A 17,950-nucleotide genomic window follows, 5' to 3' on the forward strand; every position below is an offset into this window, starting at 1 on the left:
TGTTTTGTGTGTGCTTTTTAAATTTTAAAATTTTAGACTGGTGATCCCTTGGTGGATGCAAACAAGAGTAAGACAACTACATTTAGAAAAACAACCAAAAATGCTTCCAATTTACAAAATAGGCCTGGATTATTACGACGGACAAGAGATGACGGTGATTACGAGAAGTATCGAAGGCATTGTCGTATAGGAACGACCCAATAGAGACAATTGAAATGTTAACACACACTCTCAATACACAATATGCAACACAGTTTTTATCAACGAGACAGTTGAGGTATAATTGACTGTCTGTTTTTATCCATTATCTATATATTTATATAGCTATCTAGATAATATAATAAAACCTTAAATATATAACTAGAATTACAAAAATGCATGGAGCTGATTACAAAATTCCTTATGGGCTGTTGATCCCTCGGTGGATGCAAACAAGAATAAGGCAACTAAATTTAGAAAAACAAAATACATATACTCTATTTCCACTACGAAAAAAGGAACAATCAATAGATTTTTATAAATTCATATTCATATTTAAATTATATAGATATGCATTAAATAATTAACAATTAAATTAGTACCATAATTGTATAGTCAACGGTGCGAATAAGCTGGAACCTAGTGATAAAATAAGTTAGTACCTATTACATATATTTATACAACAACTAGATAGGCGTCTCTTTATTATCATAGAAGTCGGTTTTATAGAACGGGAAATGTTTACAAAATAATATTTTCAAAGAATAAATTTAATATTCATATAGATGTAAAATAATGTGAACATTGCCTGCTTTATAAATGGCTGCCGACTTTAACATTGGTCACAACTGTAGTTTAACGACGGCTTTCTAGTTTTTGTGTAGTATTGAATTAAGCAATTAGACATTTTATTGTATAAATAACCTTAAAAAATGTATGCATTTTTAAACAACGGGGACTGTCGTATATTGTGGACAATCTTTATTACAATATTATTTGATGTATATTATGTAATATGGTTGGGAATATCTTAAACTGTTAATTATTAATATACCGTCAGTGAAGCAAAATGTGCTGAGGCGACAACAATATTTTGCATTATAACAATATATCGCCGTACACGCAGGCACGTTTCGATTTATTGTTGTATTTATGTTTGTTTTATATTTAAATAAAAGTGTTTCCGACCTGAAAACCCTAGTCTTGAACATTATTTCAGTCATTTGTACGTTCTTACCTTTTATAGGAACAGCGCCGGGAAACTACCTACTTTATGTGCCAATGAGGTTTTATTACTGAATAGTGCAACGGTATATCATATTCATATACAGTAGTGCAAAAACTGTTGAATGTAACATTATCGTTGATTCGGCATAATATAAAATATTAACGCGATGGATAACAACCCAGGAAAATATTCAAACAATTCAGATTTAAAAATAACATTTAATTCAAATCAATTATGACTTATACGTAAATCAAGTCTAAAATAATTTATTAATATTAATATTTAACATTTCTGATATATTATGGTCGTATCCGAGTAGAGTCTTCCTATTAGATTAGAGTTATCTATATAACATTTATGATAAAGATAAACTAATAATAAATTGGTTCCGTCTACTGTAACATACTAATTGAGTCTGACTACAAAAACAATAACACACTAGTTGAATGCAACTATAAAAAATTTTACTTACTTGAATTAATTTATTAATTCATATATAAAAATATATTACCAGTTTCAACTCAATATCAGTATAATTGCAGATGTTAAACGTCATACTAATGCAATTTCAGTTGTACACTTGTAGGTACCTACATTCTGTTTGAAATTGAAAATTTTTATGTAATGTTTAGTTACCGACGGATTTAAATTTTCATTTCACAATACTCTATCAAACGATTATGACGTTTGACGTTAAAATATGGTATGTATAATGTCCATAATGTAGGTAAGACGGTAAGTATTAAAAGATTTAAACTTACTATGAATTGAGAAGATCATTTTTTATTACTTAATGGTAAAGCTAGTAATATTATAATTTTATCTACGGTAGAAAACTTAAGATATGTATCATAAAAAATTAACGAAAAATTGTTGGGTAAAATGAATAGATTTGACTCTGCAAAAGAACTTTCATTTAAATTTTTACCAACCATGTGAATTTTTTAAATATTTTTTAACACTTTATACCATAGACTAGTGTACTAATACTCAATAAATTATAGTTATTATTTACTATAATAGATTGAAAACTTAAGAGGACGTCACACCCTCATGTGTTTTCTCCGTCTTATATACGTACGGTATAGACAAAGAGTTTACACAGTCTGAGTAGAATTCACTAGAGTAAAAATACCTATTGTAAAATTGAATTTTTAAAATATTTCTGAGGCAAGTCGTTACGTTTTTTTTGATTATACCCAATATAATGTTCATTATATCGTTAGAAAAAGCAAACATTTCAACATTTTTGATATACCTTTAAATTCTTAAAATTTAATTATTTTTAAAAAAAACTCACCGTCTTGCCCTCCAAAATATTGTCTTCTTTAAATTTTCGTATAGATGTTTTGATTCTAACACCAATATTGAGCGAGTTCAACGCAGGGTGCGTAAATGCGTTTTGTCTATATGATACGTATGTAAGACGGATACAAAACAGACGGTTCTGACGTCCTCTTAAAAAAAACATTTTTAATCATACCAGTGATCTAATTTTTAGATTACTGACAGTCCTAAGTCTGTAAAAATGAGAAGGAAAATGTTTTTTACATAGTCAAATTGCATGGTTTGCACCTTATGGTAAGATATTTTTATACATTAGCCCCTGAGAAAATTTACGGTTGGATAACAGATGATATAGTATACTGTGTATTGTTTGTATAGGTATTATATTAGAACTCCGTCGTATTTTTTGAAATTATTTTCAATTGTGTAACTCAAAAAACCGCTGATTTTTTGAGGAATAAACCCCGCTTTGTTCCAAGTTTTACTAAGAATAATTACGTATAAGCACTCTATTGAGTCGTTTATCCAGCACCAAAATTCGTCTATATTTAGATTATATGACCTAATATTTATATGTAATACGTTCAAATCGTTGGTCATTACTATGTATCTATCAAATACTCATATATTTGTATATACCTTTCTTTACTATATTTCCGTCGTCGTTTGTTTGTGATATAAGAGTCTATGAAGTCTGCGTATGATATTTAAGAAGTAAAAAATAAAAATAGCTGCTAAAATAGTCTATACCAATGATTATTTAATATATTGTTAACTGTCATAATTAGGGATCCTTTGAAAGAATGTGTATATGAAGTTAAACTGAGTATAAAAGTAGGAATTTTATGATAATTCAATATAAGTAAAATATGTTGTCTGATTTATTTTATATAGTGTAGTTTAGAAGTGTGAAAATAAATCAAAAAGTGCTCAATTAATTTGTTCCATTGTTTGTTTTTATGTGTACATACCTACTTGATGCTATATTATTAAATGTTCTATTTAAGATTTGTAAATAAATTGTAATTATTGTTATAGGTATTGCACGATTAAACCCAATATTAATTAAAATATTAATCTTACTAGTTAAAATATTATAAAATTATCATAATCGTAAACAAAATCAAAATAATATATTACACTTTTGAAATCACGAGAGCGTCAGTCTATACCGAACATCAATAACTGCAGATATCCATATAAAATATGCTTTACCCACAGTACGGTTTCACTTAAAATCAAGAACATTGTTATAGCTGTATTAAGGTACATTAATTTAACATAATTAATATTTAATGGTCCTTTTCTGGTCAAATTTATATTATATTTAATATAACGTTATATATAATACAATATGTTGAAGGTGTGGAATACCAACAATATTAAATTTAAATAATTTAGATTATAATAGTTTATAAATAATGAATACATTAAATTTTAGACTATCTATATTCTATTTAATGTTACAGATATTTAAAGATATGTTACGACCTAACAGACATAGCAGTATTTTCAAACATTAAAATATGTTTCGTTAATATTAGGTTAATATAGGTTTTAATTTTTTTTTAAATATTAACTAATATATTATTATAATAGATACTTGATGCCTAAAATTGATGAAATCCTTATAAAACAACATTTAATTACCTAGTATTAATATAATAATCGAATTTCAATATTTTAACGTTTTAATAATAACTCATGCTTCAAGTGGTCTCCACGTGTGCTTCCAGTAGTAGGTACCGGTATCGGATATCCAGGGCCACCAGCCCACGCGGCTTACAGTGTTCAGACGACTCCGACACCGCCGAACACACACTGTTCGTGTGCACCTACTGGGACGGATTCCGCGGACCACCATTACTCGATTATTATCTAGAGCCCCCATATGGACTCTTATTGATATTATTATTTTTAAATAAGTTATGAACTTCTTGAAACTGTACATTTTTCCGACATTGCCGTCCGCTGGACGGAAATACATCGTTTTCCAACGCTTCAACCGTCATCGAAAACTAAACTTTCCTTAAAAGCGTGACAAAAACGAATTCGATATGTTCTATTAACATTTTACTCTTAAGTTTTTAAATAATTCTTACAAATAACGCTTAACTTCGTAGGCTTGGGCGAGGCAACTGGCGGGACCGTTCTTGTATTTTATCATACGATAACAGTAGTTTTTGTGAAATAAAAACATGTAGCCAGTAGATATTTTCGATGTCCGTTATACAGGGTGGATTTTTGATCGTGCTCTTCCATAGTTACCTAATCAACAGATTACCTACCGCAGATAATGCATAAATGATCAGTATATTTGTTTAACTTGTTCAAACATTAAAATATAATAATACCTACTAAAATTACAAAGTTCACTTGAACCATTAAAATGATAATTTATTATTATTCTATTACATATTAGTGTAATACGTTTAGTCGACAAAATATCATAATAATAGGTCTAATATAATAGGCACGTCTGTCAGAGTTTTGCTACGCAAGTACTTATTTCAACATATATAGGTACGCGTATATTCATTGCGGATTTCATATTTATTTTTACAATTAACACAATGTTGTGTTAAGTATAGTAAAAATATTTTTCCAAATTATACAATCTTGCAATATAGTCTGTCCACATCACTGACCACGAGGAAGGGTTTTTAAGGTGGCGAGGTGACATGACGGCGCCGGTCTTGTATTTGATCGTTGGATAACAGTCGTTTTTGTGAAATAAAAACATATTGAAGCCAGTAGATATTTTTGGTGCCTATTATTGTTATATAGGGTAGAATTTGGATCGTGCTCTTTCATAATTACGTATTATATAGTAAACGTACTATTCATATTATAATCATATTGATGCTTTGGAATTTTTATTTAAAAAAAAATAAGATAATTCCTAATAAAAATGTAATAAAAAAACCATATTTTCAATAATAATTACACAATAACAGATGATAAATGAGCATGCTCATAAAACCACCCTGTAGAAGTGCAGGCAATTTATAGCCAGGCTGGCCTTTGACTGTAGAACCACTTTCAAACATTGTAGACCCATGAACGTCTTTCGACCAGAATTTCGTGGGCGTATTACCTGTTTTGAAGCATTTCAATGACGAAAACAATTTTTTATCCTCGTGCGTGTAGGACAAAATCCATTATAAGGGTGTACACTGTACAATAATAATAATAATAATACTAAATTTAGATCTGTATTTTAAAATTCGGTAAAAACAACCTAAATGAGTTTGAATTTATCGGAGTTTAAGAAGTGATAAATCCGCGGCTATTTAATTCGTCACGCTCAAGAGTACCTACTATAATTTTTAACTTCTACCAAGTATTAGTATAGAGTAAGTAAATGATTATAAAACTTATTTTGAAGGCTATATTGCAGCACTCGTATAATATGTTCTAAAAGCAAACAACGATGTTCCAAATATTATTATTATTCCATATATTATAGTTGTGGGTCAGGCCCGTAAGCAAGGAGCCCCGGCTTGGGGGAGGGGGTTAAAATCCCTCCTCATCTTTCCCTTTTTTTGAATCTAGGTTGATTGTGACCGGAACGTCAATTATTAATGTTACATAAGTTCGTCATTTGATTATAATTAAAATTATTAGTGGTAGTATCGCCTTATAAGATTCCTTATAAGGTTATCTACCTTTATCAAAAAAAAAAAAATTGTCTATAAGAAGGTCAAATTAAATTTTTAAAATCGTTTGAAGTTCAAATTTTTATAACATTGAATATTCACTGGATTTTTCATGTAGCGATTATACTATTTTGTTCTAATTCAAAAATGAACAACCCTAGACACTTGAGATTTATATCATATGTTTATTTTATCAATTCATTTGTTTGCATACATTTTAAAAATATTTTGATTTGTTTTGAACTGTTTACGCCATACCAACAATTTCAAATTTAAATTTTCTAGTTTTTTTTCTATAAATATCAATAAAATTTTTTTGTTGGGCCTAAAAGCGTCACCATTGAATAGAAGGCTCATGATATATTGCTTAAATAGTAGTTGAAAAATAGTATATATACAAAAGCACGGATATTTTTTATAAACATTTAAAGTTCAAATTTTGACCAAAATTATCAAATTTTAAATTTTAAAATGATTTTGTAGTTAAAAATTTGAAAAATGTTCAACTTTTATAGCTAAGGATTAAAAACATTCAACAAGGTTCCACGTAAGTAGGTTATTCCGTAACTAAAAAATGTCAAAATATAAAAACACATTTTTATCATAGTTTTATGTTCAAATTTGGAGGGAATTACATATTATTAAATAACCAAGAATAACGTTTCTAGCTAATTCGTTGTAATTTTATAATATCAATTCAACTTATCAACTACCTTAATAATAATAAGTAATAACAATATTAATATAATATAAAAAATCCACACTGACAAACCGACATCGCTGATAATCGTTTTTCGTATAGGTACAATGATATTTTATTTGATTCGAATTTAATACCATCCATCATATTATGGTGACCCGTTTGTGACCTACTGTATAGAAGAGCAACATCCATTTACCCACCAATTTTAGTTATTATTATTTTTCAGCCTTTAAAAACAGAAATATTTACAACATAAAATCTAAACTTTTATAACTTTTTATACGATAACAATTTCAACAATAATCTTATAAACAATTCAGTTTACTAAAAATATATTTATTCATCAATCATACACGACTATCGTATAATACCATTACGCGAGCGTCATTTTATTGGTTTATCGTTTATCCAATCTGTTTTCTATAGGTAATTACGAATTTAATGTACGATGTCAAGTGTCAAATATTATATACAAGTAATATTATTTTTCGTGTAAATTCATATAGGTACATAATGTTTTTCTTGTGCTAACGTGCATAGATTGTATATTAACTTACTAAGATTCAACACTTTCTCCCCCAAACAGAAGGTTTCTTAACCATTTAAATACTGGACACTATAGACGCTAAAAGCACTGTGCCAGGGTCCACGATAGTGATAATCCGTGCCTGTGATTGGTCATCTCACGGTCGTAGGCTCAGCGTGAGAATACTACACCCTCCGCACACAACGGATGGTCCCTTCGATATATTTATAATAATAAATTGTGGCGTGTTATTATTTTACACAATTATAACACATTTCCTACATGACCTAATGCATATAATAATAGTGATTCATATGAGTAGTGATAATATATTTATTGACGCACTGCGTTCGATTCATTGCTCTCTTTTGAAATCATACTACTAATATTGTGTTTTCAATAAAATATTATATAATATGAACGTCTGAAAAATAAATAAATATTATTTCCAATACGTGACAGTGACATATATTACCCTCGATAATCACGGATAAGAATAAGGGACATATTATTATATTGCTTGTTTTTGTACGCGTTGCCGACGGGTCGTCTTAAATCCCATAAATATTTCAGGGGTCGACAGCTGCATTTTGAACCCAAAAACCGTGTTTCCGGCTTAGTGGAAAAATAACCATTGTCGGCACCGCTTCCGGCTACGACCAACAAATTCCGATAACGTACGGTCATAAATTCATAGCGTAGACGTGCCTTTTCATAATTATCTGAAAATATATCAATAGCTATTGGCCACACGATGTGTATGAGTAAGTACAATACGTGAAATAATCAGCAGATAAAAACTGCGGGGTGCCGCCGACCGAATTCTAAAAACGAAAAACGCGACTTTTCACAGACCAGTTTAATATTTTACCTATCTTTTGCGCGGTAATAATAAAGATAATAATAATACAAGACTGCATTGCATGACACCAGATGACCTGAGTTGTCTACTGAACTGCGTGTCTCCCACAAAGGTGTGCAGCTGTCGCCTGTCCTGTGCCGTAGGTATGAAGGGTTATAACATTTTATAGTTTAAAGTTTTATTGTTATATAAGACATATTATTATTTAATAATATTATACTGGCTGCCAAAATAATATCATTAAGGTGTGACGTAGTCGTAGAGAAGCCGTATAGGCACCTAATATAGCCTATATGAGGCCTATTGAGGCCACATATTTTCTCGGTTGTGAATTGATAAAAAATTGAAGACATGTGTTTAAATTTTTGTATAATATAATATAATATTATTTTATTTGCATTTTTATTTTATTTTGAATAGTGAACGAAAATCAGCATTTACAGAATGGTGTAACTACTTAATAATGACATGATAAAGACAATAATAATATAGTAACAAGGTACATAAATAAAAAAGTATAAAAAGTTTATAGGTAGGTAGTCATTTGTAGTCCTAGGTACAAAATTGTGGGCTGTCATTATCAATTGACATCCTATGACCTATGTTTTTATTATCTGTATTCGTAGTATCAATATGTAGGTAGGTACATATCTAGATATCATAATTTCATGAAATTTGTACCTACATAAAATGCACGTCATGTACTTTCGATTCCCACCGTGGATAATAATTTGTAGAATATAAAGCTCTATAAAACTACGAAACAACACTAATAATAATCTAAAAAAAGTAACTAAACATTTTTTTATAAATCCACAAAAATTGTATATCAGACACTTATTAATTTTGTTTCATTAATATTTGATATACGAGTATAACAACACCAGTAGCGAATTAGCCAGGCATGCTCAGCCGATATAGCAACGAGTCACCGAATTGGGGGTTAGATATAATCATGCGCAACGTAACTTCTCGCATATTATTTATCCACATATACCTATTGTACTTATGCGAGGAGTTGTATTTCGCTTGCGCAAATTGATCACCTAATTCGGTGACTCGTCGGTATAATATAGGCAACAAAATCATACGCTGTATCTAAATCCATAGTATTTGATCTAAGCATGCGGCGATGGTTGAGGCGGGTGGTTATAGTATTATAATATAATACGTTATCATATCCCTATACATTTTTTTTGGAATATCCAAAATACGCGATGATTGCGTTTCGAACAAACACTCAACAGACGAAGATTACCGATTATCTTGTATCGTATATAATGTGTATGTTTGACGTCCGTACAACTGTAGTTGACAACAGTCTGTTGTACACCTTATTCGGTATTTTAATAATAATTGTGCTTACTTCGCGAGTTATTTTCCGGTACAACGCTTAGAAAGTATCACGAGTTGCAAATTATAATTTTTCATTTAAAACCTACCTTGTTTAATTCAAGGCTTAAAGTATCTTATATCTACGTAATATGATGATCACTTTTATGATATACGAAATATAGATTATATTTATATAGATTAAATATAGATATAAAAACAATAGATTTTAAAAATATTATACATATCTCGTTTCACTCAAAATCTAATATTTTTTATTAAATTGAATGACATTTTTTAATTATTAGATTAGTAAATAATTAGGTATGTACAATTTATGCAAATACTAACTAAATTATAATCATTACCTATTTCATATTGTTGCCGCCGCAACATAACAGAAATAAGATATCGGCCACGGGGGAACAGCTGGTCACACACACACACACAATCACCGCTGTAATCATTGTTTTATTTTTGTATATATTATTCAAACGTGTCCAGTGAATTATTATGTAATTGTACCTACAGTATTATTATACATAATTATTTTTATTATCACCGCGTTATCGCACTTCGCCGAGCTGGCTCCGCGAATATTATTTAACACGGCCGCCGCGATTTTTGTCTCGTACCGAACGTTCTCGCAGCAGTATCCACGCATGCATTTTTGTACCGCAATATTATAATATTTTTTATACTAAAACGGTAAAGTATTGTTATTTACAGATTTTTGTTGCAGGCTCGAATAGCCAAGTATTTAATTATAATCTTATTATTGTGCGCCATAAGGGCCATTTATTATACATATTGTAATTCAATTTACTTTAAGTTCCGCGGCGCAAATTGCCATATTATTATAATATATTGAGTGTGCGCGAATCGCCGGCTATTTAATAGTAAATAGTATTGTATCGTGGGCGCGAATCGCCACGAATTATTATATAAAATTCTTGTTATATTATTATTATTATTATTATTATCATTACCCGGTGCGTATCGCCAGTGTTGTCTTTTTTTATACATTATTGTTATAGCAGAAGTATGAGACCAGCTGGCCAGTCTGCGCTCCACAAATTGTGAGTTATTCTTATTACTATTATTATTTTTACTATTACCCATTTCGTATTATAATTATTATTTGTTGTACCAGAAGGGCCGCATAGTATTATTAATTTATCATTATTCTGATTTGTCATAAGGACTACATATTATTGTAATATTATTTAACGAATTTATATACCTACAGCTCACATAGCTGCACATAATATTAAACCTTAACTCTGTTGAGCCAGAAGGGCTAATTTATATAATTTATTCTGTTTTGGGTGAGAATGGCCATAATAGCATACATGTATCTCGTTTAGCCATAAGGGCTGCGATTCATTATATTATATTTTTTTACACCATTATTGTGTTGCTGTGATTTATTGCCTTATTTATTATTTGTTATTTATTATTATTATTGTATTATACAGCAACTCATTTATACCAGCAACTGTGTTACCATTTTTCCTTATTATTAATTATTATAAACACACCCACATATATACACACTTAACACACAGATAATACACATAATTACACTACACGCATTACGTAGTTCGACAGTATTTGCCCGGCGATCCCGACCACTGCTGTTCGAACTATTACACCATTACACACCCAGCTAGTGCTCGCATATTTAAGACCTAGGTGTTAGTGGTGAGCGATTATAAGGTGTCCGGGGTGCGCGTATTATCGTCATAGGCTCCCGGCCCGCTCATTTTGATATCAATACGACGGAAGATAATAAGAAATAATTAATTCTAAAATGAATTAATATAACAATATCCGTAATCTAAGAAAATAATATTATAAATCACGTCGAGGTCACCAAAATGTGCGGGCCGGGAGCCTATGACGATAATACGCGCACCCCGGACACCTTATAATCGCTCACCACTAACACCTAGGTCTTAAATATGCGAGCACTAGCTGGGTGTGTAATGGTGTAATAGCATACATGTATCTCGTTTAGCCATAAGGGCTGCGATTCATTATATTATATTTTTTTACACCATTATTGTGTTGCTGTGATTTATTGCCTTATTTATTATTTGTTATTTATTATTATTATTGTATTATACAGCAACTCATTTATACCAGCAACTGTGTTACCATTTTTCCTTATTATTAATTATTATAAACACACCCACATATATACACACTTAACACACAGATAATACACATAATTACACTACACGCATTACGTAGTTCGACAGTATTTGCCCGGCGATCCCGACCACTGCTGTTCGAACTATTACACCATTACACACCCAGCTAGTGCTCGCATATTTAAGACCTAGGTGTTAGTGGTGAGCGATTATAAGGTGTCCGGGGTGCGCGTATTATCGTCATAGGCTCCCGGCCCGCTCATTTTGGTGACCTCGACGTGATTTATAATATTATTTTCTTAGATTACGGATATTGTTATATTAATTCATTTTAGAATTAATTATTTCTTATTATCTTCCGTCGTATTGATATTATTGCTTACATTTTCATTTTGTGATTAATATCTGTCTACGTCAGTTGATAATAGTCTGATTGATAATTTAAAATCAAGCTAATATTGCCATTTTAATTATTGTTATTTAATTATAATATTTAATCAATTTGTATCGCAATTGAAATTTCAACTCTTGACAAATCAATTTTACCTCGTTGTATCGGTCACATTCGACCTTGATTTGTGATCCTTCATTTGTGCCAATATTTCTTGTAAGGACTAAACGATGTACAGCGAAGAGGAAATAAAATTGTTAGCAGAGCTAAGAAGGAAACGAGGTGTTGTCAAAGCAGCCCTCACACGTGCCCAAACCTTTGTTTCAAACTTCGTTATCGGTGAGCAAGCAGTCTCATTACTCGAGTTCAGGCAGGAGGAGCTGCCACAAATAAACAGGAAGTTTGATGATATTCAGTCTCAAATCGAATTGATTACTATTGAAGATACTGTAGAAGCTGAAACCGAGAGGAATAAGTTTGAAGAACTATATTTTATGATAAGATCACAGATGCAAGAAATTATCAAGGCAGATAAGGCATCAAACACTTCTGTTCACAATGCTTCGCACATTTTCAGCAGTTCAGGACATCGGAATCAGCTGCCACCAATACCACTGCCATCGTTCGATGGAAACATACAAGAATGGTCTTCATTCTTCGATATTTTCCGTGTTATAGTACATGAAGGAAATGAATATTCAGATGCTCAGAAGTTTTATTATTTGCGTTCGTGTTTACAAGGGCAAGCATTAGACTTGGTGCGTTCTATTCCTATCAACGACGGCAACTATTCGGTAGTTGTTGAAAGGCTTAAGCAACGATACGACAACCCTAGTCTTGTAATTCAGTCGCACATACGATCGCTTCTTGAATGTCCAAGAATTGAAGAACCATCAGCATCAGCGCTGCAAGAACTTTATTCGCATGTAAGCACTCATGTTGCCGCACTGAGCGCGCTTGACCAACCAATCGAACACTGGGATGCGTGGTTAATCACTATAGTTACAGGACGTCTTGACAGAAGCACCGGGCACGGATGGCAACTACATCTGAGAAACACTGATTTACCCAAGTACTCGGACCTCGAATCGTTTCTGGCTAGCCGGTGTGTGGCGTTAGAAGGTTCAGAAGCAGTAAGTTTAAATCAAGGGGGATCTAAGGTTATTCCAAATAATTCGGGCACAAGGTATTCAAAACAAAATCAATTGAAGGAAGCTCAACTCACCCGATCAGTGAGTAATAAGAAGTTCGGAGCCCACTCAAGAGGTGCTCTTGTAGCAGCATCCGAAGTAAAAGAAAAATGCGCATACTGCACAAGCATGCACAGGTTGTATACATGTAGCAGTTTTAAGAACCTTTCAGTCGGAGATCGAATTAATTTTGTACGTGAAACTAAGCTATGTTTCAACTGTCTTCATCCAGCACATGCAGCTGACAAATGCAGATCAAGATATAATTGTTTTGTCTGCAAGGGGAAGCACAATACTTTACTTCATTATGAAAGAAAAGGGGAATCTTCGAAATCTGTGAGTGACGAGGACACGCCTGAAGAAGGTGTAGCTTCGTCTTCGAACCAAACTGGCTCAAAAAAGGTATTACTAGTTCATCAAGGACATGGCCACGTATTCTTGTCAACAGCAGTAGTTCTAGTAAGGGACCATCAAGGCGTGCGTAGGAAATGCCATGCCATACTAGATAGTGGTTCGCAGGTTAACTTCATATCCAAGGGACTAGCAAAACAACTACAATTACCAGCTGCAAGGTCGTCGATTCCAGTTAGTGGCATAGGAGCAAACACACTCCAGTCTAGTACCTATGTTGATGTACATGTTGAATCCAGATTTGGTTCATCGAGTTTCAACTTATCTTGTCATACCTTACCTGTTATCATGTCACAACTACAACCTGTTCGTCCTCCAGTGGAAGGCTGGACAATTCCAAGTGAGCTATTACCACAGCTAGCTGACCCTCATTTCTGTGATTCCAAACAAATCGATTTATTGATTGGAGGTGGTGCATTCTTTGACATATTGCAGCCAAGTCGTATACAGCTGGATGTGAAGATGCTATATCTGCAGGACAGCAAGTTGGGTTGGATAGTCACAGGTGAGTTGAGCCACACATGTCTGCTAAGTGTTGGCAGGTCGTTGGAAAAGGAATCTAAGGCAATTCTCGGCCACGAGGATGTTTTGTACGACAAACAATCAAAGGCAAACCAGTGTTCTATCGAAGAAAACCATGCGCTCGAACATTTTCAGTCCACATTTAGACGAAATGAGGAAGGTCGTTTCGTGCTGCAATTACCCGTCAAAACAGACCTAACTAATTTAGGTCAGAGTGTCAACTCAGCTACATCTAGGTTTCTCAGTATGGAGAGAAAACTACAGCAAGATGCAGACTTGCGAATTGAGTACACGAAGTTCATGAAAGATTATCTGGAGATGGGCCATATGCAAGAAGTTGTGAAGGAATCGAATATTCCTAAGCGATCATGCTACTTACCACACCATGCAGTATTCAAGAGCTCAAGTTTAACAACTAAAATTCGAATCGTTTTTGACGCCTCAGCGAGAACTTCTTCAGGGTTGTCACTCAACGACGTATTGATGCGAGGCCCAAAGACGCAGGAGGACATATTCTCAATTCTTACGCGTTTTAGAAAATATCAATATGTGATTTCGTCTGACATTGAGAAGATGTTCCGACAAGTAGCTGTGGCAGAACAAGACTGGGATCTCCAACGGATTTTCTGGCGAAATAATCCTAGTGAAGCTTTGCGGACCTATCGATTGGTCACCGTAACTTATGGTACAAAACCAGCCTCGTTCATGACAACGCAGTGCTTGGTAACGTTGGCACAACAAGCGTACGAACATTTTCCCAGAGCTGCGGACGCGATAACGAAGGATTTTTATATGGATGATCTTATGACGGGAGGTGAAACCGAAGCTGAATGTATTCAATTGCACCAAGAGATAACGTCAATTCTAGCCTCAGCAAAATTACCTCTAAGAAAGTGGTGTTCGAATTCCTCTTACGTCTTGGGACATATTGGTAAAAATGTCAGGGACCCCTTATTCACCTTGGAATTAGGAGATGAAGAAATGGTCAAGTCTCTCGGCTTATGTTGGAACCCAGTACTTGATGAGTTCAGGTTCAATGTCATACCAACTCCAGCACGATCAAAATTGACCAAAAGAACACTGCTATCCGATTTGAACAAGGTGTTTGACCCCATAGGTTTTATAGCCCCAATACTCGTAAAGGGAAAGATATTTTTACAGCAGGTATGGGCTTTGAAAATTGATTGGGATAGTCCCTTGTCTTCAGACATTCATGATCGGTGGATGTCATTCCATAAGGATTTAGAGAAACTGCAAAATATATCCATCCCAAGAAAGGTTCTACCAAAACCAAATGAATTCCAAATACACGGATTCTGTGATGCGTCGCAAGAAGCCTATGGGGCTTGCATATATGTACGATCGCACTGTTCTGAAAATACGTGGCAGGTTCGACTGCTGTGTGCTAGGAGTCGTGTAGCGCCAATAAAGGGTTCAACAATTCCTCGTCTTGAACTGAATGGTGCCTTGGTATTAGCACAATTACTCCAAAAGCTAACGGATGCTTGGGAAATTGATCGTCATAAGTGTCATTTGTGGATAGATTCCACTGTAGTTCTTAGTTGGTTAAATGCACAATCCAATCGATTAAAGGTGTACGTCAGCAATCGCGTTAATCAGATCTTAGAGCTTACAAATGCATCGCAATGGAATTATGTAAGAACAGATAAGAACCCTGCTGATATGATATCTCGAGGTACTAATGTAACGGAGATAAGTGCTTCTAAACTTTGGTGGAATGGACCTGATTGGTTAGGCATATCAGACGAGTTGTGGGAAAAGGTCCCAAGAAATATATTGAAGGAAGAAGAAATACCTGAGCAACGCACAATACAATTTGCATTAGTTGGAGTTCAATCTAATCAAGAGTTGGTCCAACATTACTCCTCCTGGTCACGACTGAAGAGAGCAACAGCTTGGTTAAAAAGATTTGTAGAATATTTGAGAACAAGAGGGGTACCAAGTGAAGTTTATTTGTCTGTAAGAGAACTGCAAGCGGCCGAAGTATGTATACTGAAACAAGTCCAAGCCGAATGTTTCCTTGATGAGTTACGATCTCTGGAATCTCAAGGGGAGTTGAACCTAAAAAGTAAACTGAAGTCCCTACGTCCATTTATAAAGGAAGGACTAATCTTGGTTGGTGGACGTTTGAACAATTCTGGGTTGTCAATGTTACAAAGGCACCCGATCGTGTTGCCCACAAATCATAAGGTGACTCGGTTAATATTTGAACAAATACATTTAGAGCAATTACATTGTGGGCCTCAAGCTTTGCTTGCTGAGGTGAGACGAAGGTACTGGCCGTTAAGAAGTCGAGTGATGGCTCGTTCCGTGGTATCACGTTGCGTGAAATGCACCCGAGCCAAACCAACATTTAATGCTCCCTTGATGGCTCCATTACCCAAGGAAAGGGTCCAAGTCGCACGACCGTTCGCTGTTACTGGGGTCGATTTTGCTGGACCAATCATCATAAGAAGCGGTATAAGGCGAGTGATAGGCGTGAAGGCCTGGATAGCCGTTTTCGTATGTTTTACCACAAGAGCAGTTCATTTGGAGATGGTGGAAGATCTATCGAGCCAAGCCTTCCTGGCATCGTTGCGTCGATTCACGGCGCGTAGAGGCTTATGTTCAACAATATTTAGCGATAACGGTACAAATTTCGTTGGAGCAAGAAGAGAGCTGTACATGCATGTAAAGGCTGCTCATCCACAGATAGCCCAGAGAGGTATTGAATGGAGATTTAACCCACCATCAGCACCACATTTCGGTGGCCTATGGGAGAGTGCGGTTAAAAGTGCAAAACACCATTTAACCCGTATGATGAGTGATGCCAAGCTAACTATTGGTGAATTATCAACACTATTGTGCCAGATAGAAGCTTGCCTTAACTCACGACCGCTGACCCCAATGAGCAGCGACCCATCTGACTTAGAGGTACTAACCCCAGCTCATTTCCTTGTAGGCAGTCCTATCTCGTTACCTCCTGAGGTCGACCTGAGACAGGAACCATTGAATAGTCTTAAAAGATGGAAGTATGTACAGGCGTTAATGCAACATTTTTGGCGAAGATGGTCTAGCGAATATTTACCTCAGTTACAAATTAGAGGAAAATGGAGTAGTAATAAAACTCCATTAAAAATTGGTGATATTGCTATTATAAGGGATGAAAACACACCACCCACAAAATGGAAACTGGGAAGAGTAGTTAACGTGCATCCTGGTAATGACGGGATCATAAGAGTAGTAACAATGCGCCTCGGATCCGGGGCAGAATTGAAGCGTCCGACAGTCAAACTATGCCGACTACCAACAGACAAGGACATAAATATAGATGCAGACGAAGAGGTAGTTGAAAAATAAATTTTCAACGCGGGGGAGAATGTTGCCGCCGCAACATAACAGAAATAAGATATCGGCCACGGGGGAACAGCTGGTCACACACACACACACAATCACCGCTGTAATCATTGTTTTATTTTTGTATATATTATTCAAACGTGTCCAGTGAATTATTATGTAATTGTACCTACAGTATTATTATACATAATTATTTTTATTATCACCGCGTTATCGCACTTCGCCGAGCTGGCTCCGCGAATATTATTTAACACGGCCGCCGCGATTTTTGTCTCGTACCGAACGTTCTCGCAGCAGTATCCACGCATGCATTTTTGTACCGCAATATTATAATATTTTTTATACTA

The 17,950-nt window shown here is 34.1% G+C and overlaps 1 protein-coding gene across 1 annotated transcript; it reads left to right on the forward strand.

The window, feature by feature from the left end:
• The first annotated feature begins 12,353 nt into the window (after positions 1 to 12,353).
• LOC132935371 (uncharacterized) lies at positions 12,354 to 17,606 on the forward strand. The gene has a single exon (XM_061001902.1). It carries the CDS (start codon positions 12,354 to 12,356, stop codon positions 17,604 to 17,606), a length of 5,253 nt encoding a protein of 1,750 aa, XP_060857885.1.
• Positions 17,607 to 17,950: the final 344 nt, after the last annotated feature.

Source organism: Metopolophium dirhodum, chromosome 1 (genome assembly GCF_019925205.1).
Source record: "Metopolophium dirhodum isolate CAU chromosome 1, ASM1992520v1, whole genome shotgun sequence".
NCBI classification, from domain to species: domain Eukaryota; kingdom Metazoa; phylum Arthropoda; class Insecta; order Hemiptera; family Aphididae; genus Metopolophium; species Metopolophium dirhodum.

Excerpts from the sequence above, each read along its gene's own strand:
- LOC132935371 (XM_061001902.1), top strand. The coding sequence starts at position 12,354 with ATGTACAGCGAAGAGGAAATAAAATTGTTAGCAGAGCTAAGAAGGAAA.